We start from the raw sequence: 26,628 nt of genomic DNA, 5'->3' as shown, positions 1-26,628 counted from the left end.
GCGTGACTTGTAAGGCAGGGGAAGAACCCTGATTCCGCGTGACATTTGGGGGGCAGAACCCCGATTCCGCGTGACTTGTTGGGGGTAGAACCATAATTCCGCGTGCAAGAAGGTGTGAATGAATTTTACTCCAACCACATATGTAGGCGGTGTATGGACACACTAGGTTATTAATATTACGTCTGTCGGGTTTATCGTTTTGTTCAGATGTCGATCGTTATCTTGATGTGAAATTATCCTAAAACAAATTTGGAATTTTGTCGTATTTAAAGACAATGGTTTATCATAACCATTAATTAAAACAACTCAAGGCGACATCGACAACGACAATCGACAGCTTCCGGTGGGTGCGCGCTTCGATTGAAGGTGACGAAAGGCCTGTTCTGGTGTCACCTTTTTGCTTTGCGGTCGGTCTTGGATACATCTATGTCGTGTTTTATTTTCTCGCTCGAGTATTCACTATTTATATGATTATTTTTGTGATTCAATCGTCGTTTGAGCCTTGTACACGAGAGGGCCCGTATTGTTGACGCGGCTCGGTCGGTGTTACAGCAAAAGCTCAGAATTTCATCGCCTCACCTCATTTCGCTTCAAACTGCAACGTTCAGGTCTATGGGGTTTTTTGCTAATGTTTTATATATATTTAACTCTGTCGGGATACGTCTAAAATACATTGACCTTCAGCTCGAGCAATGGATGTTAAACCGCCGCATTACTTCCGCCTCAGACTTGTATAACACGTTCTATCTGAATATATTTGTCCACAATGTGGGGAAGTGTGACGTCACATCGTTTCACACGACACGATTTGAAAATCTTGTTTGATGGATCCATTTAGTTGTCCTGGATCGATATGTACATGCACTGTATACCTGATAAGCAGAGTACCCACCCATTCACCGGGTGGGTGGAGCTTGGGTATGGAGGTGTGTGGTGTCTGTCTTAAAAATGTATAAATGAAAAAGAAGTTAAAACACACATTGAACCACCAGAGCTAATGTGTGAAACGTGTTTTTTTTTTTTTTGGTGTTTTTTTTTTTTTTTTTTTAAAGCAAAACTTGGGCAGATGAGTGTTTTTGGAATATTTTCTTTGTTATGAAAGTACACGAGGGAGCAGTGCTGAAAATTGAGGGGATTTCCTCCAAGATGGCTTCGTACACTGCTCGAGGAGTAAACAGAGCATGGTGAAAGGATGAACGATCTGAAGAGTGCTGCTGTGCCATGTGCATATGAGGCCCAATGGTGCTTTGTACTGAATGCAATTGAAAGATATAAATACATAGACGTGTTGAATCGTTGATCAATGTTGTGCGTGTTGAGATGTGACAGGGGCTAGGAACGCGTTTTACTTTCGGTGATGAACCATAAACTGGTTTAATGTATGTATTAGGATATTTTAGCCAGTGTTCACAAGATCGTTATGAACAGCACAACATTAAGGCCCCCTTTACACAGCACGGAGATCGTTGGGTGACCATTGAGCGATCAAAAATTGGCCCGATCTCTCGACGATCTCCTAAGCCTCGAAAAAGCCGTTTCTGTGTAAATGTTTGGGAGATCCTTGTGCGCTCGTGCGATCAAAAATTCAATTTTCCCCAATGCCGCACTTCTCATCACCGCGGCAATCTCTCCCCAATCTCTCAACGAATGCTCAACAATCTCAAGCGGAAATTGATCGCCCAATGATCTCTCGGCAATCTCCGCCCCGGTCTTTCAATGAACTCTATTGGTCTTTCATCGAACGCTCAGCGATCCCTCACTGATCACTCGGCCATCTCTACCTTCGGGGTGGAAAAATTTGGCGTTCATTGAAAGATTGCTGAGAGATCATTGGGAGATCGTTGAGCGTTCGTTGAGCGATCGTTGAGAGATTGCTTCCCTTGGCGATCGTTGAGAGATTGTTTTGGACCGAGTCAAAACTTTGAGGAGACCGTGGCGACCGTGGAGATCACTGGAAGATCATTGAGAGATCTTGGCGATCGCTGGGCGCTCATTGAGATTTTTTTCATCACTCGACGATCTCTCAACGATCGCCACCCCTGTGTAAAGGGGGTTGAACTGGTTTCATCTTTGATTTCCTTAATTAATATTTTGACGAAATCTCAGTCTTTCTCTTTCGCTCTTTCTCTCTCTTTCTCTTTTTTGCTCTCACTTTTGCTCTTTCGCTCTCTTTCACTCTTTCGCTCTTTCTTTCTCTTTCTCTTTCTCTTTCTCTCTTTTTTTCTCGTTCTCTTTCGCTCTTGCTTTCTCTTTCTCTTTCGCTCTTTCTTTCTCTTTCTCTTTCTCTTTCTCTGTCTATCTCTCCAAAATAATAATGTGGCAAATCCACTGCCCACCCCATCTACTTTATTAACAATCCTCTTGAGGAAGTTCAGTCACTCAAACTCCTGGGTCTCCCCATTAGCCATGATATTTCTTTGGCAAACCAAATTTCAGAGTTGGCCTCCAAGGCCAGTTTCCGACTGGGCATCCTCTGTTGTACAAAGTCCTCCCTTGGCACACCTGAACTCGTGTCCACCTACAAGACCTTAATCCACAGTTTGATGGAGTACTGCTCTTCCCTCTGGGCTGGCTCACCTGCCTCATACCTTACTCGGCTTGACGCCGTGTAAAAGGCTTTTAAAGGTTATCAGCATCTCCCACGATGAAGCTGAATCAATGCACCTATCACTTTGCCATCACCGACAGTTTGGTGGTCGCTGTCTTCAACTGCCTCCTTTCTGGTCTTGCACCCTCTGCTCTTTCCATGTGTTGTTTCCCCTCACATCCTCATCCCCAGGTTTCTGCATGGCACCCATGGCCCACCATCAACCCCTTTCTGGTGAAACTCCCAGAATCACTGTTCACCTCCACTCATTTGTTCCTCTTCATACACCCCTCCCCCCTCCCCCCTCCCCCCACCCCCACCACAACCTGTGGAACCAACTAACTTCCACATCATTTTCAATCTCATCTTTCCCTCCAGGTCATCCCAAATCTAATTCCTTGTCTTTTCTACCCTCATTAAACAACACACATCTCACCCTCCGTTTTTTTTTCTCTTCCTCTTCCTCTTCTTCCTAAATGTTTGCCGCTGTATCCATCTTGTCCACCCCCTGCATCCTCCCTTACCCCTTATTCTTACTCGCATCCCAATTTTGTCCCTTGACCCTGCTGTTCCCCCCCCCCTCCCCCCCCTCTTTTTGCTGTTCATTTAGTTCTGTCGTATCCTGATCCGTTCTGTGTTCTTGCTCTTCCATCAATTTGCATACAAAAAACCTTGTCTTTGTTTGCCCTGAATAAAAATATGCAAAAACATTTTTATTACTCGTTCATTCTTACCTCGTTACGTCTGTGTTGATTTTATTTTATCTTAACCACTGTCTTTTACGACCCATATTTATTGCTTTGTTTTCCATGAAATACTAGGAGCTCCCATTTGGAATAAAAACCACCTTTAGAGGCCATTTTTCCCCCCCTTTTTCGGGGACCGTGGTTGTTGTTGTTTTTCGGTCCCCTTTTTGAAGCAATGTTTTACGGCCGGATGCCCTTCCTGCCACCAACCCTTTTTGTCACCTTTTACGACAAACAGGGAATTACCAGTGAACTGGTACTCAATTAGCCGACCTCGGAGGGATGACAGGCTGAGTCAACCCCCCTGGCGTTAATTCAGCGATCGACCGGGATTCGAACCCAGGATCCTAGGATCCTAAGCCGGCACCCTAGCCGCATTCCCATTTGGAATGATGAAGCTTTTATGGATATGTTATTACATATACTTTTTCAATTGCATTTAAACTCGACCAATGTAGTCTGAATTTATCCTTGTTGGTCGTTTTAATTTTTTATTTATTGCCTTCTTTGTGATGGAGTATGACATGCTTTGCATTCTTCTCGTGTATTTGTCTGATGGACCAGCTTTGTGTACCAGTGGAAGATGATTTATTCCTTGTGATATCTGTCTACATCAGAACTTTCTATGTTGTACAGGTATCCTATATACGAGTATCCTAAACTCTGCAAGACATCCTATCATAGCTTACTAATTTAAATAACGTTTTGTTTTTTGGCAGATCATGTTGGCTTGCCGGGCGATTCATGCAGTTGGACGGCGAGCGTTTGCTTCCTCTTCTTCCCTCCTCGCCCATGGACATGGTCAGTTCCTCGGGATGTGGTAATTTGGGACATTTATGGAACTCGTAGAACAAGGTTAAAATGTGTTCTTGTTAGTCTTGAGAACCTTCATTGGTGAAAAAGGCAATACTTGTGCAAAGTGTTTTCTATATATTTTGCTCTACATGTTTGAAGGTTTACGGAGGAGCGTGTATGTGTTTAAAATAGAGGAAAAGGGTATTACTTATTAGGAAACGTTCGCAAACTATTACATGATTTTGAAGCGATAGTAGAGGGTGGATAAATCGACACGACATGGCATTTTAATTTGGGATCCCCTAGCATTGGATCGCAGAGCGTCATGTGCTCAGATGGAAACTCGTTTGGTATGACTTGATGTACCATGCACGTACCACTATTAAAATGCCATTTTAAGTCTGATATGACTTTGTCGGGATTTTAACTGCCGACTTCCAAGACTCCGAGCGGATGCACCAACCATTACGTCAGAGTCTGGTGAAAGTTGGTGTCTACCTGCGTCTGTCTACGGACAATAGGGGGTAAGTAAGATTGATTAAGCTTCTGCCCTGTGTCCCCTTTCCTTCATTCGGAATCATTGTACAGTGTAAATAAATTGTGTTCTTCCTCTGATTTGACAGTTTTCGTCCCTTCCATCCATTGGCTTCGCATGGTACGAATAGAACCGCTCGAATCGGGTTCCATAAAAAGGTAACGGCACAAGTCACGTGATACGCATACCGCTCGGGCGTAATCGATTAAGCGTGGCTTGTGTGAGGCTCGGTCCCCGCTTTCGTGGCAGCGTGGGTCAAAGGTACGTGCGACGTTGACCCGATACCCTTTTTCACGCTTGCTCAGGAAGTGGCGATTCGGTCTCGTGGACCCGAAGACCCAGGGGGAAAAAGGGCCCCCCCCCCCCCACCCTTTGTAACGGGAACGGGCTTTGGGAGATCCGCAACAAATTGGTAGTCAGGAGTGGGATTTGAACCCTAAAAAAAAAAATTTTGGACACCAATCTGTGCAAATTGGCCACAACAAATTGGTGTCAGTAGTGGGATATTTGGACCTCGAGTGCGCTTCACGCACTCCAAATTACGAGTGGACGAAATTTAGTTGTAAAACCAAATTAAATTCGTACCATGGCTGGCCAAGATGGTCGAATGCCGGTGGGGGTAGAAGAGGAGGAATCGATGACCCAGGACCCACAGGAGGAGTTGGTAGATGAGGGGAAAATTGATGAGGGTGCGGCAGCTGGCGAGGAAAATGGCGGCACCTCGCACGTGGCGGCGGGAACCGAGCCCGCGGTGCCAGCGGGTTTGGACCTGCAGTTATTCGCAGCTCAAATACAAGCATCCATAAAAATGATGAGTGGTCAAATAGAAAAAATGGGGGACAAATCCACCCGGGAATTGGGAGAAATGAAAAATGGGTTTGAAAACAAAATGGACACCCAGAGAGACGAAGCAAGGTGTAACATGGAAAGATTGGAAAACGAAATAAAGGAATCCAGGTGTGATATGGAAAAAATGAAAGCAGCATCAAAGAGGGAGATAAAAAAAATGGGGGAGGACATTGGGCGCAGGTTGAGCGGGAAGGTAGCAGTGGTACGCGACGGGGTGAAGCGATGCGAGGAACGCGTGGAGAGCGGGTTAAAGTGCAGGACAGCCAAATTGACGGGGGCTATGGGAATAGCGACGCGAGAGAAAAGTGTAGAGGAGCCGACGATCGTCGCATTGGAAAAGAAAATTTTGGGGGCGCCGGTGAAGGTTGGATTGGAAAAAGAAAGTTTAAGGGCGCCGACAATCGTCGAGGAAAAAGAAATAAATGGAGTTCAAAAGACGGGAGGAGAGACAGAAGAAGCAGAGAATAAATCGCGGTAGGTAGAAATGGAATGCGAACAAAGTCTGTATTTGCACCGTGATGCCGAGCTTGCTGCTAACGAAATCAAAAGGTTGCAGGAGCTCGCGGAGGAGGGTCCTGCGGTGAGTAAAATTGGCGCGGACGGGTTTTCGGCGCGCTTGGGACAAAGGCGAGACCCGGGCGTTCGCGATGGCCCCATTGTGCGGTGTACGAGGGCGACTGATAGAGTGTGAGAGAGAGTCCGTACCCGAGTGCGTGGAGCGCGAGTGTGTTACGGAATGTGTACGAGAAGAGTGGTGGAGGAAAAGTGCACACCTGAGTGTGTATAAAAAAAAAAGTGTGTGTGCAGGACTGCACACCAGAGCGTGTTGCAGAGTGTGTGCAGGAGTGCACACCCGAGGGTGTTACGGAATGTGTACGAGAAGAGTGCGTGGAGAAAGTGTGCGATGGGGGTGTGTGAAAGGTGTGAGTGTGCCTGGGTGGTGTGCACCATAGTGTGCAATAACAGAGTGTGACGGAGAATGCACACTGGACTGTGTGCGGAAAGAGTGTGTAACGGAGTGTGTGAAAGGCGTGAGTGCGCCTAGGTGTGCAGGTACGGGTACGAAGTGTGAGGGAGAATGCACACCGGAGAGTGTGTGGGAAAAGTGTGCGGTAATGGAGTGTGTGAGGGGCGCGTGTGCGCCTGGGTGTGCATCCACACCGACCGGGGTAGCGCCTAGCGGGACGGGTTGCAGACGCGAGCCCCTGGTGAGTTGTGTGCTGCAGGGACCGGAGGGAATCCATGCCGCGGTCTCACAAGGACCGGCGTGCACGATTCGTGCCTCCGGCCCCTGCACTGTATGGTTGGTGCCGTGCCGTGGCGGTAAAGGTGATCGGCGGGGTTCAAGGGGAGGTAGGAGATTTCGGAGCCGCGCACCTTGTCGGGTGCGGTGCTCCGACCGTGGCCGGTTGGGTCATCACAAGTGGGACCGAAAGGCCCCGCGCAGGGATGGAGCCCTGCACCTCGGCCCATCAATCCCTCCCCCCTTGGATCGAAAATGCCGGACGGACACCACATACAGGCGACCAATCACCCGAATGGATCCCTCGGCCTTCCGAGGTTGAGCTGTGACAATGTACTTCCACACGGGGGGTGGGGGGTAGGGCTCATAGTTCAAAGGACTGGGGGGAGTAGTATTGGGGAGTAGTGTCCCCCCCGTGGGGGAATGGTAGTGTTACCATTCCTCACACGAGGAGGTGGGCCCATGAGCACTAGTTTAGGGGGATGGCAGTTATAGGCACATGGGGGTGCCAACAATGGTTGCCTCCATGGGGCACCGAAGCTAGCCGAGGGAGGGCTAGGATAATTGTTAGGGAACTAGAAGACTGCAGAGACTGAGAATTAAGTAGTGACACCTGAACTATAGTGGGGACGTAGACGGTTTAGGTGGTTGTTAAAATAAAGGGAGTGCATAGTGTAAAGGGACGATGAGGGAAGCATGAGAGTAGGGGAAAGTAGTTAGTTAGATGATGCCGTGTGTGAGGAATTGTGGAAAATAAATGGAATTGTGTATTGGTGTGTGAAAGTAGTTGGTGTGCAAGATATTTGGTGTGAGAATGCTTGGTGTGGAATGATTGGTGAGGAGTGCATGGTGCGATGGAGTGAATTGGGGGAGAAGTGGAACCCATTCACGAAAGCCCGGGGTGGGTAGTGTAAAGCCAGGTAGAGGGCATAGGCAAATTTGCATGGATATTGACACCTGTGGTGCGGGTAGTAGAAAGTAGTGTTTGGTTGGGTGCATGAGTATGTGGAATGGCTGGGCATGTGGCTTACTTAGTGCGTATGGTTATTGAGGCACTCCGCCACTGGTAGTTTGTCGGCCAGATGAGGCCGCAGGTAGGCTCTGGGAGCCGGTTAGAGTAGTTGTGTGTGGGGCCCGAGGATCCCAGGAAAGGACCCGGGTTGCCCGATGCCAAGGTGGGCCACAGAGAGGGGGTAAGTGCCAGGAAGGGCCTTCCCCAGTTAGGGTAGTTGTGAGTTGTTGAGTGGGGCCCGAGGATCCCAGGAGAGGACCCGGGTTGCCCAATGCCAAGGTGGGCATCAGGGGGTAAGTGCCAAGGAGGGCTTTCCCCAGTTAGGTAGTCGCAGGAGCAGGTAAGCTCGGGTGGCGGCTTCAGTGGCGTAGGTGCGCAGGTAGGTAGACCTGCTGGTCGGGCCACACGACCCAGCCCAGAAATTGTGCGAGGGCACAGTGAGAAAATTTGTGGGAGTGAGACCCAAATTTTGTAGGGCACCACAGTGTGGGCAATGGGAATTCGGGTTCTTAGAACCACATAGTTTAAAGAGGCCGATTGGCAGGGTACGACCCCGGGTAGAGTAAATGAGTAAATGTCAGTAGAGTAGTTTGGATGAGAAATCCCTTCGCACCATCCACAGCCAGTCACCTAGGAGGACGAGCTCCACACCGTAAGGCTCTGTGAACTGTTGAGTGGTAAGATGCATCACGACGTAAGAGTGACATTGTTTTTGTTCCATCCCTTCCTTCTTGGGAGGGATTGGGAGACGAATTTGGAATTAGAGGGGGATATGCGAGACGAGACGTAGAGACGGATTGTAAATACAAGGGGGGGCTAGGGTAGTGTAGCCAACGGTGGGGGGTACAGACGGTTAGGGACGAGTCTGCTCTGCTCGCTCTTCCTCGTTCCTCGCGCTGCACCACCTTGTTTTCTATGTGCCACTGTGTGCTTTCCGCTTGCTTGTTGTGCCTTGTCTCTCCCCCCGCCCCAGGACAATTTTGGAGGCCGAACTGTGCAGCACCATCGACCTGTGCAGCATCCCTTCTACACCTTGCTGCCATGTCCTTTTGCTGCACCCATTCTGCACCTGTTCAGCTGACCTGTGCAGCATTTTTGCTGCCCCAAACCTTTTTGCTGCACCTTGTCACACTAATGGACCACAAGCCTTATGGCCTTGCACCTCTGCTGTGCAGCATCTGGCTGCAAAATCATCTTGCTCTTCGGACCACTTGTTTGAGTGGCACCAATGCCACGCAGTTGGACCACGTGAGATTGGCCCTGCTGGCCAAATAAAAGCATTTTTGTTTATTATTGTGTGCTAGGGACAAGAAGTTCTGCAAGTTTAGATGGCCTTGAAGTTTCAAATGGCCTGTGTGCCGGTCAGGGGGCCAGCCGGTTTGATATATGCACACAGAAGAAGCAAGCAGCAAGTGCCATTTATGAGTGTGTTTTTGTTGTGTTTTCTCTCCCCTCCAATCTTCTCTTCCAAAAAGAACAGGTCCTGGGTCATAGAATTGTAAATATACGTGCTTGTAAATATAAGAATGCTGCCACCGGCTATGTGTTTTAGTTTGAAAATTCCGGAAATACTCGGGTAGTTGTGGGCGTGAAACTGTTAGAGAGCTGCTCCACGCAATAGGAGGGACATATTCAGTGTTAAAACTTTCGCACACATGGGTCAGAATAAATGCTAGGGGGGAACCGCACCTATGTGTCACATTTAAAAGTAAGGTTAATTTTGCATGTCAGGCTCTCCCGGTCGTTCCACTGGTGGTTTCGACTCGGGACAAGTCTGACGAGAGAGGGGTGTAGTGTTGTGGTTTTGGAAGAAAGGTCAATTCCCCCTCAAAGGTAGACGCGCCACAACATGAAGCCTCGTAATAGTTCAGTTATTTCTTAGTGAATGTAAGCGTAGTCTTTTCCTGTGTTTAGTTTTGCGTTGAGTAGGCCAGTGAGCTTAGGTGTTCTTTTGGTGCTTAAGTGCCACGCGGCAGGCCTGAACAAGTCCAGCGAGGCCGAAGGGAGGCGCTGCAGGAGTGGCCGGTAAGGAACGAGCCGCCAATCAGGGCTCGAGGGGAGTGGCTTACCGCAGAGGCAGGGTTTGGAACATTCGAGTGAGACTCTGGGGCGGGGCCATATAACCCTGCTACGAGTCCCCCCCACCTCAAAGAGCAGAACGCGCAGAGTTGAACGCAGAGATGGAGAACAGCAGCAGAACGCGCGTGAGTCAGAACGCAGAAGGCAGACGAGAACGCGAGTGGAGCTGCAGGACGAGGAATTGAATTGCCTATTTTTTTTATTTTTTTTTATTTATTTTTTTTTGGATACTGAATCGAAGCTCGTGAAAGAGCTAACATTTACTTCACAAACAAATCAACCAGACAAACAAAATACCCAAAAAGAGGGAGTGGAAGACAAGATGGGGAGAGAAGGGGAAGCACACAAACACAACATCCGAGAGCAGGGAGATGTGTGGAAGGGAGAGGGCCCGGGGGGAGGGAGAAGTATAAAACACAAGGACACCAAGGACTTCCTGGACAGAAGTTGGTATTTCAAAAAAGTGGAATTGGGGTGAAATTAGCGGGGGTAGAAAAGATCAAGGTTTTGGATGGGGGAAGATAAGAGATGGTGGTGAACAGCTTTTTTAAAGACTTGGAGGGTGGAGTGGGATTGAAGAGAGTGAGGGAGTTTGTTCCAGAGGTGGGAGAAAAGAGGAGTGAAGGTGAGCAGAGAGTCTTGATTTTGGCAGTTTAACCATAAGAGGGTTGCAGGCAGATCTTGTGCGACCTGTAGGAATATTTGCGGGACAGAGCCCAGAGAGAGCTGGGGGGGCAAGGCCAGAGAGGAGTCGGTAGAAGACGGAAAGACCACCAACCTGCCTGCGGTGAGTGGGTGAGAGGCCCTTGGAGTTAGCTTCATCGCGGGAGATTCCAATGATTCTGAATGCTTTGGTTTCAACAGCGTGAAGGCGAGCTAGGTGTGATGCAGGAGCACCAGCCCAGAGGGGAGAGCAGTATTCCATTGAGCTGCGGATGAAAGCCTTGTATGTGGTGAGGAGCTCAGGTGTGCCAAGGAAGGACTTCGCACGACGGAGGATGCCCAGTCGACGACTGGCTTTGGAGGCCAGATTTGAAATGTGGTTTCCCAGGAAAGATCATGGCAGATAGTGAGACCCAAAAGCTTGAGTGACAGAACTTCTTGGAGAGGATTATTGAGAAAGTGGATGGGAGGGTTGTCCAGTCGGTCTTTTCGGAGAGACATCGTAAGAGTGTGAGATTTGTCAGGATTGAAAGACATGTTCCACTTGTTCGCCCAGTCTGTGATTTTGTCAAGGTCTGCAGAGAGTGAGGAGGCTGCAGACTGCCGATCTGAGGGATGAAGAATGGAGCGACAGAGTAGAGTCGTCAGCAAAGAGATGGAGAGGATTTTCAAGAGTCAGAGAGATCATTGATGAAGACCAGAAAAAGCACAGGGCCCAGAACACTGCCTTGGGGAACTTCTAGCCTGAACAGGAAGAGGAGATGAGAGAAACCCATTCAGGGCCACACATTGACTACGACTAGAGAGGAAGTCCGCCAGCCATGCGTGGAGATTTCCATGGATACCAAAAGAGGAGAGTTTGGTGAGCAGAGCGGGGTGCCAGACCGTATCGAAGGCACGTGATATGTCAAGGGAGACTGCTCTAATTTCCTGTTTGGCATTGAGGACCTCCATCCATTGTTGAGAAAGCAGAAGCAGCATGTCCAGAGTGGAGTGTCCAGGTCTGAAACCAAATTGATGATCAGAGATCAAGCCATTGGAGAAGAGGAAAGATTTCATATCTGAAGCAATGATGGATTCCATGACTTTGCTGATAATTGGGAGAAGGCTGTTTGGTCTGTAGTTGCTGGGATCTGTTTTTGCACCTTTTTTGTGCAAAGCGGTGATGTTGGCAGATTTCCAAGCAGATGGAAGATGACCTTGAGCAAAAGAGAGGGTGAAGAGAACAGAGAGAGGGAGTGAAAGAGCGGAAGAACATGATTTTACGACCCGTGGGCTGATGCCGTCAGGTCCAGTTGCAGAATCAGAGTCGAAGGTTGACAGAAACTTTTCCACCTTGTCAGGAGGAAAGGACACAGAGTCCAGGAGCAGCTGGGTACGGTGGGTACAGAGAGGGATGGGTTTGGGACACAAGATTTAGAGGCAAACACAGAGTTGAGGCATCCAACTCTGCCTTGAGCTTGAGGTTGAGGCATTCAATTCCCTGTGCCGTATTGTACACGAACTTTCCCTGTGCCTTGCGCTCCGCTGTATTAATCGCGCGCTCGAGAGGACGACCCGCGCTGGGCCACAGACGCGTGATTTCCTCCTGCCTGCCTTCGCCTGCATACGTGCCGTGACCGCCAGAGGGCTACACCACGAGCGAGCTGTCCGGGAGCGACAGGCAGCAAGGCACGTTTGGCGCGTGAGCATTCTTCCTCCATCTCCCCGTGTGCGTGAGTGGGCCCGTGTCTGGGTATAATTAAGATTGATTAAGCTTCTGCCCTGTGTCCCCTTTCCTTCATTCGGAATCATTGTACAGTGTAAATAAATTGTGTTCTTCCTCTGATTTGACCGTTTTATTCCCTTCCATCCATTGGCCTCGCATGGTACGAATAGTACCGCTCGAATCGGGTTCTATAAAAAGGTAACGGCACAAGTCACGTGATACGCATACCGCTCGGGCGTAATCGATTAAGCGTGGCTTGTGCGATTCTCGGTCCCCGCTTTCATGGCAGCGTGGGTCAAAGGTACATGCGACGTTGACCCGATACCCTTTTTCACGCTTGCTCCGGAAGTGGCGATTCGGTTTCGTGGACCCGAAGACCCAGGGGGGAAAAGGGGTTTGATCCCCCCTTTGTCACGGGAGCGGGCTTCGGGAGATCTGCAACTATATATACCGGCGTTGCCGGGTAATGAGTTGCTTCCTGGCGGGAATATGATGTATGCAATCTGGGTTCTTCATCTAGATTCTAGAGGGAATTTTAAAAATGGATCGCAAGTACACTGGAGCAGTGGAGTATCGAGGAAAAATGACGCTCGGGGCGAGATGTCAAATTGCCGCCCATCATAACTCCCCAGAAAGTCTTTGAATGGTGTGTGTCCCTGTGTTTGTGTCCCCGTGTGTGTGTGTGCAGTGTCCATGTCAGGGCTGTAACCATTTTACCATTTGAGTTTTGTCATCAAATTTTCACCAAAGCTTTATTTTGAGAATATGGAGAAGGCAAATTAATGATTTTGTTAAAAGGTCAAAGGTCAGCATCACATAAAATCATCCATTTTCATGCGATTGACCTGAAATTTTAAGGATTTGCATATTGGGTCAATTAATTTGTTCACCAATCAAAAGCTAGAAGCAGATTGTTTGTTTTTTTTAGATCTGAAGCTCAAAGGTCAAAAGCCACCATTTTTTTTTTTTTTTTTTTCCTCGCTCTCTGAAATCGTTAATCCTCGCACCTCGTTAATCATCTTCCAAAAGGGTGTTATAACACACCCAAACACCCAGTTTTCATCCGTGCAATCTGTTGGAGGTCCAGGTGTATGCATGCAAAGTTTTGGGCCGATAGGTTTCATGGTTTTGGAGTTGTGGAGGAGACAGACAGATAGACGGACACTGCCGTGTGTGTGTGTGTGTGTGTGTGTGTGTGTGTGTGTGTGTGTGTGTGTGTGTGTGTGTGTGTGTGTGTGTGTGTGTGTGTGTGTGTGTGTGTGTGTGTGTTTGTTTGTTTGTTTGTTTGTTTGTGTGTGTATGTGTATATATATATATATATAATATATATAATATATATATGTATATATATATATTACGTTTGTGGGGGTAAACAAAGAAATACCTCATGGGAAAGTCAGCATCTTATAAATTAGCATGCTCTGTGTCACGAAGAAAAAGAAGAAGCCATTTTGATGTATCTAAGTAGAGTCGAATGTCCGGTTAAGTGTTTAGGTGTCTCCACATGGAGGAGTGGAGTTGTGCTATCTTGGTAGGGTCTGTAAGGTTAAATTCCTCTTTACGGTTTGCCTCCTGTGGTCTTCCCTTCAGTTTTATTACATTCGGCCAGCCAGGAAATCGAGGGCTCAGTAAAACAGCATCAACTATAACAAATGGACTCATTCGCTCACCACACTGCCAGGTCCGACAAACCCGGCACATTTGCTGATCGGCATGTAAATCCCGCCTCACCATCACATGTAAAAGCCGACGTCATCCAAACATTCCCACACAGAGATTAGATGCTGCCCCCCGACGACTTGTAATGAGGAGGCCATGCCCTGGGCTTCGTGATTGGTGGAGGCGTGATGGATGATGAGATAGCGCTCGGTGATTGGACAGAGTGTGACATCGTCGTGGAACATGCGAGAGCTGAAGGGAAAAAAAGAAGAAAAAAAGACGCCGTCTCGCCGTCTTGCTCTCTCCCTCGGTCTGGCTCTTGGGAGTGGGGGAGGGAGGGGGGGGGGGCTGACTGGCAGCGTCATCTCAATTTTTGGGACAAACGCTTTTTTTTTTTTGGTTTGTTTGTTTGTTTTTAGTGCTGAGCATACATTTGCTTGTATGCAAATGTGGAGCTTGTGGAAGCTTGTGGAGGAGCTTGTATGTGTAATGTATTTGGGAGGATGACTCGGCCATCCTTGTGCTTTTAATTTTACATGAATTGACTTGGACCGGTGTGTACGGTGTGTACCCTGGTTAGAATAGGTACACCGTATCCCTGCGTGTCGTAAGAGGCGACTAAGAGGGTTGGCGTCAGGAAGGGCATCCGGCCATAAAAACATTGCCTCAAAAAAGAGAACCATGGCAATTACAACGACATATGGGCAGGGTACAGCCCAAAGTGGAGATCGGTTTCTGAGGTTTGGGACATGGTTATGTAGGGACAATGACAGGGAGATCAGGAGAAGTGGTGGAAGTATTGGTCAGAAGAAGAGTGGACATATGTTGTGTGCAAGAGACAAGATGGAAGGGAAGTGGTGTGAGAATGGTGAAGGGTCGGCAGGGACAGAAATACAAGTTTGTGTGGCAAGGGTGCCCGGAGGGCGTGAATGGTGTTGGTGTCCTGTTTTCTGAGGAGTTTGTAGACAGTGTGGTGAGTGTGACCAGAGTGAATGATAGGTTGATGATGGTGAAAATGATGATTGGAAAGCTCTTGGTGAACATCATCTCAGGATGTGCTCCGCAGGTTGGTCGGAGCGATGAAGAGAAGGACAAGTTCTGGTGTGCGATAGAGAAGCTGATGGAAAACGTGAAAGATGAGGAAGTTGTTGTGGTAGGAGGAGACCTAAATGGACATGTGGGAAGGAGTATGGACGGTTTTGAGGGAGTTCATGGGGGTTACGGATATGGTGTGAGAAATGGAGAAGGTGAAAGGATTTTGGAGTTTGCTGATGGAGCTGATTCGGAAGAGGAGTGGAAGAGGGTCAGAGAGCGGTATTCAGGATTGCAAAGCAGATAGCGAAAGAGAGGTGTGATGTGATGGGGGTGAGTTGCTTGAAGGATGAAGTGGGACAAATCGTTGTGGACCCAGATGGAATTAAAGGAAGATGGAAAAGATATATGGAAATACTGTTGAATACAGAGAATGAATGGGATGGCAACAAGAGAGTAACCCAGTTTTAGGACCGGCAGAGAAGATAACTGAGAAGGAAGTTGAGGAAGTGATAAAAGCAATGAAGAGTAGAAAAGCGGGAGGGCCGACGGGAGTTGTGGGAGATATGTTGAAGGCAGCAGGAAGTTGGGGTGTGAAGAGAATGACAGAGATCTGTAATCTGGTGGTGAAAGAAGGCCGCATTCCAGTGGATTGGGAACTGAGTACCCTTGTCCCTCTATACAAGGGGAAAGGTGACCCTCTGGAGTGTGGCTCGTACCGAGCGATAAAGTTATTGGAGCATGGAATGAAGGTATTGGAAAGGGTGTTGGAGAGGAGGATAAGGAAGAAGGTGAAGATCGACGAAATGCAGTTTGGATTTATGCCAGGAAGAGGAACGACAGACGCACTCTTTATTGTGAGGCAGTTGCAGGAGAAGTACATGGAGAAGAGGAAGAAGTTGTTTCTTGGGTTTGTTGATCTGGAGAAAGCATTCGATCGGGTTCCACGCAAAGTATTGACATGGGCATTGAGGAAGTTAGAAGTGGAGGAATGTTTGATCAGAGTTGTGATGGCAATGTACAAAAGAGCGCGCACAGCTGTAAGGACGAAGGACGGGAACAGTGGTGAGTTTGAGGCGAAGGTGGGAGTGCATCAGGGGTCGGTACTAAGTCCACTACTATTTGTAGCTGTGATTGAGGTGCTGGCTCAGAACGTAAAGGAGGGTTTACCGTGGGAGTTGTTGTATGCAGATGATCTGGTGTTGATTGCGGAAAGTATGGATGGACTGAAGGAAAAGATGAACAAGTGGAAGGAAAGTATGGAGACAAAAGGTCTGAAGGTGAATATAGGAAAGACGAAGGTGATGGCAAGTGGTAAAGCATGTGGTGAGGTGGAAAGAACTGCGAAGTGGCCATGTGCTGTGTGCAGGAAGGGTGTCGGAGTGAACTCCATTCAATGTACAATGTGCGCTGAGTGGGTTCATCAAAAATGTAGTGGTCTGAGAGGGTCATTAACCAGTGTGGCAGCTACATTCAAGTGTAAGGTGTGCACAGAGGGAGCTGCAGATGGAGGAAATGTTGATTTGGATCTTGGAGACGGTGTGAAGCTGGAAGGTGTGAAAACATTTTGCTATCTCGGAGGCATGCTGAATGGAGAAGGTGGATCAGACTCGGCAACGGTTGCTAGAGTGAGATGTGCATGGAAGAAGTTTCGGGAACTGAGTGGCGTGCTGATGAGGAGGGGAGTGTCGTTGAAGCTGAAGGGAAAGGTGTATGCTGCATGTGTGAGAAGTGTTATGATTTATGGGAGCAAGACATGGGTCATGAATGTAGAGCAGCAACGAAGGCTGGAAAGGGTGGAAATGTGAATGGTTCGGGGGATGTGCGGAGTGTCGCTGAGAGAGAGGAAGACAAATGCTGAATTACGAAAGATGATGGGAATAGAGCCTGTGATTGATGCTGTGAAGAGGAACAGGTTGAGATGGTTTGGTCATGTGTTGAGGAAGGATGAAAGTGACTGGTTGAGAAGAGTGATGGAAATGAATGTGGAAGGAAGTAGAGGACGGGGAAGACCGAGAGACTTGGCTAAAGACGGTGGAAGAAGACGTGCGGGCAAGGGGGTGAACAAGGGGAGATGCAGAAAATAGGGCAAAATGGAGAAGATTGTCATGGGGACCGCAAGGCTAACCCCCGCTCTTGCAGGGAAAATGGCCTTAAAATGCATGTTGTTGTGTTGTTGTGTCCCTCCGCAAGAGATGCTGTTGAGCGTCATCTGAGGAAGCAGCATGTACCACTATTTGTCTTCGGAATGACTTGTTGAGCATCAGAATTCAACCATGGACTTCCCAGATTCTAATGACAATGCCAACAATGACAGTTTTCCTGAATAGGAACAAGTCCTAAGTCTGTGAATGCTTCTGAAGTCGTGTTTCCCTTCGACTGGTTCTTTTGTGAACTGGCAGAGTTACCCGGTGTTGCCCGGAAAATAGTCAGTCATGCAATTTAATTTTGATATTCTGTTTATTTGTAGTGGGCTTTTTTTATAGTCGTAGGAAGCCACGCCCCTTGGGCACACCCCTAGTCTAAATCTGATGTGCCCATGTTTTTTGTCGTGAAAAGTTACCCCCCCCCCCCCCGCCCCCAATGAAACCTCTTCCCTCTCCGTCACTTTTTTAGGCTGTCCATGAGGCACACCCGAACAAACATACATTCACAAATAGGGATATAGAAGATGTTGGTGTGGGGAGGGGGAGGGGGGAGGAGAGTTGAGGGGTTTTTGCATCTTCATGAGCTTGATTATTGATGGTGTCTCGTTAGTAAAATTTACATGACAGTAAAAATTGTTTTTATTTTGTCTTGCCTTATCTCACTTGGTCCTTTGTCTTCTCCCCTCCCCTCCTTCCCCTTGTGGTTTATTTATTTATTTTCTTCCTCATGCAGTGGTTTCGAAACCAGAACCCTGGACACTTCCATCTTACTATGAACAGACAGACATTCCATTGCCTGAGCTGCCGTATGTTACCGAGTTGACATCTGCGCAGCATGCTCTCAAAGAAAAGGAGAAGGGGCCTTGGGGAAGCCTAACTAAGGAGGAGAAAATCGATTGTAAGTTTCCTGTCGTATAAATGTATTTAATTTGATCGTTTTATGCATTGTTTTTAATCCCGTTAAAACGAACACTTTGGTTCTTCAGACTACTTGACGTTTCTTTGGTATTTCGAAGTATGTGGAAACGTAACTTTGTGTGCTGGATACGCTCGTCGAAAATAATGTGATAAATTGAACACAATATCCGTGCAAGGAAGCGCAGATCATTGCAAACACTGGGGCTGGGAGGTAGGGACCTACTACCACATTTCAAGTACAAAACAATAAGGTAGTTAGCTCAACTCACAAAAAAGTAAAATGCAAACAATTGTTTTTTTTATATATATATCACTTTATAAAGTAAATATTTGAAGAAAAGTATGTAGAATTTTGCTCGTAAATGACTGAGTTCCGACCAATCAGCACAACCCCTAATTTGATGACATCATCCGTTCTAAGCTTCAAACCACTGACAGAGAAACCAGAGTTATCGAGCATGGTTTATCCTGTTATTTTCATTTTTTGAGACAAAACTTGCGATGAGTGGGGGATATGACCTTATTCATTTCAACGCAAGAGGAAAGTTGTTGATTAGTTTTGTGATTACAGCTCAGATTTAAGCTACAGATTACTTGTGGGCTTGGTGCAGTGTATCTGCTGCTATGAAGTTTCTGCAGTGATTTCACCAAACCAATTTGACGATGAAAGTTGTGTGACAGAGAACAAGAGCGTTCCAGACTGTTTCTCTGAATGAGGATGTTCTTGAAATGGTTGAGGTTGCTTTACATGACGTCAGGACTCTTGGACCAGTGAGTCAAATGTACACCCGCTAAATATTTTGGAGCATTTTACACAAATACAGATCGATACCAGATGATTTGCCTCAGCGTTTATGTAGAACTCTGGTATATACATACTGTCTGTTATGTACTTTTTGTCTGTCTATTTGTTGTTGTTGTTGTTGTTGTTGTTGTTGTTGTTTGCTCAAGACTGAACAACTGAATTTATAAAGTCAGTTCTGTTGCACAGAATCATGTGCTGGTTCTTTTATAGCATAGGCTTTTGGCTTATTTGTAATTGGAATTCCAGGTAAGTTGTTGTCATCGTGGACTCTGTCACCTCTTTTGACTTTTCCAGCCAAACCGCTGGGCTGATCCGGCTGAAATTTGCCAGCAAGTTCTGCTCCTGACTGGTAACAAAGATTGCAAAGCTCGTTCAGGTCACGTGACTGGAAGTGTGTCACAATGGCCGCCCCAGTAAATTCTTTCAAAAATATTTTTCTCTAGACCCACCAGTCAGAATGTTACCAAATTCGGGTTACAACATTAGGCTGGGGAAGGGATGTTAAATTACGGAGATCATGTCGATTACGTGACAGGGAGTGTGTCAAAATGGCCGATTAAGTTAATGTTTTGGAAAATCGTGTATATTCCTTCAAAAATCTACTTCTCCAGACCCACGTGTCAGAATGCTACCAAATTTGGGTTACAACATTAGGCCAGGGCCCAGATAAGCTACAGGTCCAGTGGTCCTATTTTCTAAAAAAAATATAAATGATTGTGTTGCTCTGTTCTGATCGAATAAGGCTCTAAATCAGCGTTTCTCAACCTTTGATGGCCCATGGCCCCCCTACCGAGTCGCTTAACATTCGTGGCCCCCTGCCATTCAATAAAAGATGCAGATTTCGTTTTATGAAATTTATTTACTCAGTCTTAAAAGATAAATCAAAGTAAACATTTTTATAAGCAATACAATCAATGAGACACTTGCTGTTGGGCTTGTCTGACGAGGCCTCTTATGTCCGGCTCCGTCTTGGACACAGCAAGGCGAATATCGTTCCCAACGTCAAGACGGTTTCTGGACTTCGTTTTAATGGTCGCAAGGTCAGAAAATCCAGATTCGCAAAGATATGTTGTGGCGAATTGAATGAGCATTACGGATGCCTTCTTGCTGAGTAGTGGATACGCATCCTGAACAGACAACCAGAAGGTGGAGAGGTCTTCTTTGTTACTGAAGACCAGCTTCATTGCTTTTGAAACCTTCAACTCTGCCAGCTCCTCTGCTTCGTCTTCAGTAGGTTCAATTTTGGCGTTGAACGGGTCTTTGTGCCACGGAACATCCAACGGTGCATCGTCGAAATACGATTTGAACTCAGCGGAGAGATTGTCGAGATGTCTAGTGATGCAATCTTTGATGCCGACGGGAAGCTCAATCCTCTGCGTCTGCAGGTGCTCGTCCAAGAAAGGAAACGAGGCAGTGGACCCGGCCTTGATTCGTGCCTGCCAGACTTCCATTCTAGCAGACAGTCCGGCAAGCTTGTCTTGAACGTCACTGACTGTCACATCACGGCCTTGCAAGGACTGGTTCATTTCGTTGAGTTGGCCGAATATATCGGCCAGGTAGGCGAGCATCATGACGAACTCTTCATTGTCGAAGTGGACATGGAGGTTGTTTTCGTTGTCTCGCAGGAAGATTTCCACCTCAACCCGGAGTTCATACAGCCGAGAGAGGCATTTCCCCCTCGATAGCCAACGGACTTTGGTGTGGAACAGAAGTCCAACATGTTCCGCTCCCATTTCGTTGGCCAGTAGTTGGAAGAGCCGATGATTTTTGGCCTTTGCACGAATGAAGTTGATCACTTTGACCGCGACGTCCATGACTTCCAGCAAACGAGGCGGAAGAGTCTTTGACGCAAGAGCGTATCGGTGTAGCGAACAGTGGGAGGACGTCACATGGGGCCATTCGTTCTTCACAAGCGTGACGAACCCTCCTCTGACGCCGACCATCGCTGGGGCACCATCAGTACAAATGTGCTTGAAATTCTGCCAACCGAGTCCGTTAGCTTCAAAAAAAGAGTCCACAATAGCTTTGATATCTGCCGCTGTCGTTGTGGTTGGTAGGGTATTGCAGAACAAGAACTCTTCCTTCATCTTTCCCTTTCTCTCGTAGCGAGCGAAGGCGATCAACTGGCTCTCCAGGGCGGTGTCGGTAGACTCGTCTAATTGAAGGCTAGCCTGGAGCGTGCTTTGTTTGATTTCGGAGCAAACTTGACGGCACACATCAGCAGCCATGTCGTCAATCCGTCGTCGGATCGTGTCATTAGAGAGCGAAACTTGCTGGATCTTCTTTTTCGCCTCTGGTCCGATCATCAATTCCACCATTTTCTCTGTACATGGCTTGATAAGGTCCTCAGCAATAGTGTGCGGCTTCTTGCACTTCGCAATTCGGTATGCCACTTCGTAGCTGGATTGAAGAGCAGGTTTTTCTTCTGGCCGGAATCCAAATTTGGGAAGTGTCGCTTCACGGTCATATCGTGATCGTTTCGCAGACAGAGCGTCGATATTATCTTCCTTCCTTCCGGGATGCATCTTGTCGCGATGGTTTGAAAGTTTGGAAGGACGTAGTGACGCATTTGACATCACGACCGAGCAGTGCAGACATTGCGCGCAGTCCACGCCATCTCGACTGACATTCGTGAATCCAAACTTGACATAGCTGTCATTCCATTTTCGAGCCTTCGACATCTGAGAAAAAAATTGCAAATACGAATTAATTACTTTTGTAACGGTAATACAGTAAGGTTGAAAATTAGGTTTAGAAAAGTGCTCTGGAGGGAAGGAGAAGAAAGGAAGTAGAGATGTAAAGAAGCAGAAAGAGATGGAGAGAAACTCATCTACCTTTTTTTAGAGAAGGTTAAACTCATCTACCCTTTTTACTTTGACACTATGACCGGAGACTCGTCACCTTAATTGTACATTACAAGCTTTTGCATTCTGAATCGCAGTTTTTCGGTGTCCGCTCGTGGCCCCCCGGTCGAAGGCCCGTGACCCCCTTGGGGGGCCACGGGCCCCCGGTTGAGAAACGCTGCTCTAAATTAATCGTTTGAGACATGAACGGGTATCTGCTGGACCGTTTGGCCATTCGAGTTTACATTGCAATTATTACAGCTTTGCCCTCACAGCATTGCAAACTACCACCTGGAGGTATATGACCTATTCTTACTTGGTTAGGTACAGCCCACATTTTTATATTTTGACCTTTCTTCAGCTAGGGTCTGGGGTCAACCTCTCCTTCCTCATGCACCCACTCGATTGCCTCACTCCATTCTCCTGTGTCTCCATCAACAAGGTCACCTCAATCTATGATTGCACTTCTACCCACCGTAGTGTATCGCATCAAGTTTCACCGAACCTATGCTGAGATGAACAAGCCGACATCAGAATGGAAGACCGTTATTGGTGGGACTTTATTTTTTATAGGCGCAACTGGACTGATTTACCTGTGGACACGCATCTATGGTATGCATCCCTTTAAAGTATTAATTTATGCTTGTACTAATTTTCTGCAAGTAATTTGCCAAAATGATTCTTCCTGGCCATTCCTCAGTTTTATTTATTTTAAACAAAGCATAATATTATGACTGCAGGCATCTTCTCTAATCGGACTCGGTGGTGTAATGGTCATTGTCCGGTGTGAGTCTGAGGTTGGTGGTTCGAATCCTGGCCAAGTCATACCAAAGACTTTAGAATTGGTATAAACGTCAGCAAGGAAGAAGCTCTGTGGTATATAGATTACAGTAGATCAAGGCAGGGGTCCGTTAGTCTGTGTTGGAAGTCATAAGCATATAATTCCTCAAGAATGTTGGGTTGTCCCACTTTGTTTGGTGTTAAACATCAGGAGCGACTGTTTTAAAAGGTAAGCATACGTTTGCGTTTTATATTTTAAAATTCTGGTAGTGATTCCCCCACGAAACGCCACGATAAGCTATTTATACACGTTAACACGGCGCTTATCCAAGGAAGAAAAACTTTTGGTCAGTTTTTTTTTTTCTGGTCATATCAGTCTTTTTGGACTGCCACTGGTAACATGTAGCCCAGTACTACCTGCTGCATGGTTAGATTCTCGGCGACTAAACTGACACCCCTCACTGGCTTTGCTAGTGGGGAGGGTGACGGTGACACCATGCCAGGACCCAAAACAACATCTGGCAAAGGGCGAATGAGCTCCCGTAGGGAGCCAACGGCCATCCAGTAAGGAGATGGTGTCTCCTAAAAAACACCCATCTGGTTTGGACCGGTTCAAGTCATACCAAAGACTTTAAAATGGTACGTGCTGCTTCTTTGTTTCAAAAGTATGGAGCACAGGCAATCCCCATTGGTTGGCATCCATGGAGAGGAGGAAATTCCTCTTGAGGAAATGCCCTGCTGAGTACGGTGAGAAAAGCGGCGCCATTGTTGTGACATCGCTGGTACCCAGAGTATCCCGGGAAGTGACGGTAGTGACGACACCTCTCCCAATGGTGTGTGCGTGTGCGCTCTATTACGAGCCTTTGCCCAAGTATATATTAAAAAAAAAAAAACCTTGGAGGAGGGCAAATTAAATTGCTACAACCTCCATCGTGTGACCCTTAGTCCTCCTGTCAAGATGATTGAGATTGGATAAGTAACGACCGAATGTATCGCGATCAAAAATAGACAGACACCAAATTGAATATTTTTGAGGAGGGGATAAAAAGGAAATTTGTCATATTCAAGCCTAGGATGCATGTGTCATCATTGGCTATAGCTTTCTCCAATCCTCTTGCTCTCCTCTAAATAATGTACCTCTGTCATCATTTCGCTCTCTTTTGTCCTTGCAATTCAATCTGCTTTGTAATGCCACTAAAAATATAATCAAGTTGATAAGAATAATCATGAGGCTGAATTGTGAGAAGGTAGTCGCAGTAGAAAAAAACAACAAAAAAAACGTCTTTTTGAAATATAATTTTTTGCTGTCGATTCCAAAATTGAACTTTAAGCTCTACCATATGTATGCCTTTGATATTTTGTATATTTTTGTTCTACAGTGAATCAGTTTTTAAATATATATATTTATTCCATGTCCCTGCAGTCATGGGTCCCATACCTCACACCTTTTCAGAGGAATGGGTCGCGATGCAGACCCAGCGGATGCTGGACATGCATGTGAATCCAATCACTGGAATATCATCCCACTGGGATTATGAGAAAAAAGAGTGGAAGAAGTGATCCTGACAGATTTGTTCATGCAGTTCAGGAATTTGTGGAAATCCAAAGGGAATTATTCTTCACTTATTTCCTCTGAATAGTCTGTTTGCCTCTCATCCATGACACAAATGTAAACAATAAACTACTTCATCTCCTGTTTCCTTTGCTTTGTTTATTATTTTTAATCCTTCTCGCAAGGGAGATGCTCCACAATATGCTTCTCTGATTCTGGTGTAATTGGCTTCACATGGTGGTTGAATGGTGTAGACCTCATTCCTTCCTCTCCCCACTCTCGGCTCGTTTTTTTTTTTTATTCTGTTTTTTAGACCCTGGTGTTGGGCTAGCGGCTAGGGTGCCGGCTTAGGATCCAAGGATCCTGGGTTCGAATCCCGGTCGATCGCTGAATTAACGCCAGGGGGGTTGACTCAGCCTGTCATCCTTCCGAGGTCAGCAAATTGAGTACCAGTTCACTGGTAATTCCCTGTTTGTCGTTAAAGGCGGCAAAAAGGGTTGGCGTCAGGAAGGGCATCCGGCCGTAAAACATTGCTTCAAAAAGGGGACGGAAAAACAACAACCACGGTTCCCGAAAAAGGCCAACCCCCGCTTTGCGGGGAAAAATGGCCTCTAAAGGTGGTTATTTATTTTTTATATTATCAGGCGAACTATATTAAGGTGTGTATGTGCACGTCTTTGAAAAATTATTTAATTAATGTACACCACTCCTTTCCTAGTCCAACTCCAGGTGCTGCATGGCGTCATTGCCAGGCAGAGGGGGCCTGGCGATGACACGCGGAAAGGGAGTACCCAGTTTTCACTCCGGTTGTTTTCTTGTTTGTTTGTTTGTCCGGGCGATATCTCAGCCATCCTTTGAGCAAGGAAGCTGAAATTTGGGCACAATAGTGATTAAGTACTTTGGCAAAAACAACTTTTTTCTTTTTTGATTTATTGATAAGTTACTTAATTATTATCGATTAATTAAGTACTTATATGTTTCCTTTCTCTTCTGGGCATTATCTTGGGCACCTTTTGAGTTACGAAGCTGATATTTGGACATGCCAATGACCAAGTGATTTGGCTGTAAAGGCTATTTTCGATTTATTGATAAATCAATTAATCGATTAATTATTTAATTATTCGATTAATGACTTGATTTTTTTTTTTTTTAGTTACAGATTCGGATGAAATGGTGGTGGGTTATGTATTCTATTAGCCAATTGATTAATTTAATTTTTTTATTATTCTTTATTTATTTCCATTATTGGTCATTTATTTATTTTCTTTCTCATCTGGGCAATATCTCAGGCACCATTTGAGCTTGGAAGGTGATATTTGGACATGACGGTGACCAAGTGATTTGGCTGTAAAGGATATTTTGGATGTATTGATTAATCAATTCATCGATTAATTATTTATTTATTAATCAATTAATTCTTTAATTTTTTTGATTAATGACATTCAATTACTGTTCAAAAAGTTACAGCTTTGGATGAAGCACTAGTGGTTTAGGTATGCTATTAGCCAATTGATTAAGAAAATATTTTATGATAATTTATTGATTTTAATTATGCAATTAACCAATCGATTATTGCACACCTCTCACCCAATACAGTCTCTAAGAGCTGCACGGCAGTATTTCCAGACACTGAAAGCACCCCGGCAATGCCGCGCTGGAGGATATTTAATTATTTGGCATGGGGTGGTGTACTTTGAATGTATCTGTACTTGTTTTCTTTCTCATCTGGGCAATATCTTCGGCACCCTTTGGGTTAGGTATTTGGACATGACAATGACCAAATGATTTGGCTTTAAAATTTTAACCTATTGATTAATCAATGAATTATTTAATTATTCGATTAATTATTTAATTACTTAACAAACAGTTACAAATTCGGATGAAACGGTGGTGGTTTGTGGTTTTGGTTTACTATTAGCCAATTGATTAAGAATTTAATTATTTTATGATTATTATTTATTTATTTTAATTATCAATCACTTATTTATTTTCTTACTCATCTGGGCAATATCTCAGGCACCTTTTGAGATAGGAAGCTGATATTTGGACACGACGATGACCAAATGATTTTGCTATAAAGGATATTTTTGATTTATTGATTAATTAAATAAATCGACTCAGTATTTCATTATTAATCAATTTTCGATTCAGTATTTATTTTTGATTCAGTATTAAATTGATTTAAATTCAGTATTAATCGATATTATTTATTGATTAATCAATTAATAAATTTTTGATTAATAATTTGATTTTCATAAAGCTTCAGCTTTAGATGAAACACTGGCTGTTTAGGTATGCTATTAGCCAATTGATTAAGAAATTAATTATTTTATGATTATTATTCATTTATGTAATACTTAAATTTATGTAATACTGTAATAATTTATGTAATTAATTTCCGACTTCCAGTCCCTCGAGCAACGAGGCTTGCTTCGATCTCTCCATGGCATCAAAGTTTGAGTGTTTTCCCGTTCGTTTCTTTGTCAAATTTCTGCTGGGTATATTGTTGTGTATGTGTTATTGGGTGTTTCTATTTGGTTTTGGTTTTGTAGTTGTTGCAAATTTGTGTGTAATTAGTCGGTTTTTTTTGTTCGCGCTTCCTTGCGCGGCCTGGTCTCTCCGGGCTCCCTCCCCCCCCCCCCCCCCCCCCGTCAGTGTTTTGTGAATATGGGTTC

General features: G+C 45.8%; 1 protein-coding gene across 4 annotated transcripts; it reads left to right on the top strand.

Moving 5' to 3' along the window:
- Positions 1 to 136: 136 nt before the first annotated feature.
- On the top strand, positions 137 to 24,099 carry COX4I1 (cytochrome c oxidase subunit 4I1). Of its 4 annotated transcripts, none has more exons than XM_068126546.2 (5): positions 137 to 343; positions 4,053 to 4,134; positions 17,789 to 17,953; positions 22,102 to 22,233; positions 23,825 to 24,099. In XM_068126546.2, the coding sequence occupies exons 2-5, from the start codon at positions 4,056 to 4,058 to the stop codon at positions 23,959 to 23,961; spliced, it is 513 nt and encodes a 170-aa protein (XP_067982647.1). In that variant the 5' UTR covers positions 137 to 343; positions 4,053 to 4,055; the 3' UTR covers positions 23,962 to 24,099. The 4 variants fall into 4 exon arrangements, with proteins under 4 accessions (XP_067982647.1, XP_067982645.1, XP_067982646.1 ...); XM_068126544.2 differs by having other exon boundaries at positions 303 to 366; XM_068126545.2 differs by having other exon boundaries at positions 331 to 407.
- Positions 24,100 to 26,628: the final 2,529 nt, after the last annotated feature.

Source organism: Myxine glutinosa, chromosome 10 (assembly GCF_964187855.1).
Source record: "Myxine glutinosa chromosome 10, kmMyxGlut1.1, whole genome shotgun sequence".
In the NCBI taxonomy this organism is placed as follows: Eukaryota; Metazoa; Chordata; class Myxini; order Myxiniformes; family Myxinidae; genus Myxine; species Myxine glutinosa.
Note: the sequence above shows the minus strand (reverse complement) of the source record. Positions and strands in the feature narration are given on the sequence as shown.

Bases quoted from the DNA above. Each gene is read 5' to 3' on its own strand.
- COX4I1 (XM_068126546.2), top strand. From the start codon at position 4,056: ATGTTGGCTTGCCGGGCGATTCATGCAGTTGGACGGCGAGCGTTTGCT. The intron at 17,954-22,101 runs GTAAGTTTCCTG...TACCCACCGTAG, and splicing joins TAAGGAGGAGAAAATCGATT to TGTATCGCATCAAGTTTCAC. The intron at 22,234-23,824 runs GTATGCATCCCT...ATGTCCCTGCAG, and splicing joins CCTGTGGACACGCATCTATG to TCATGGGTCCCATACCTCAC.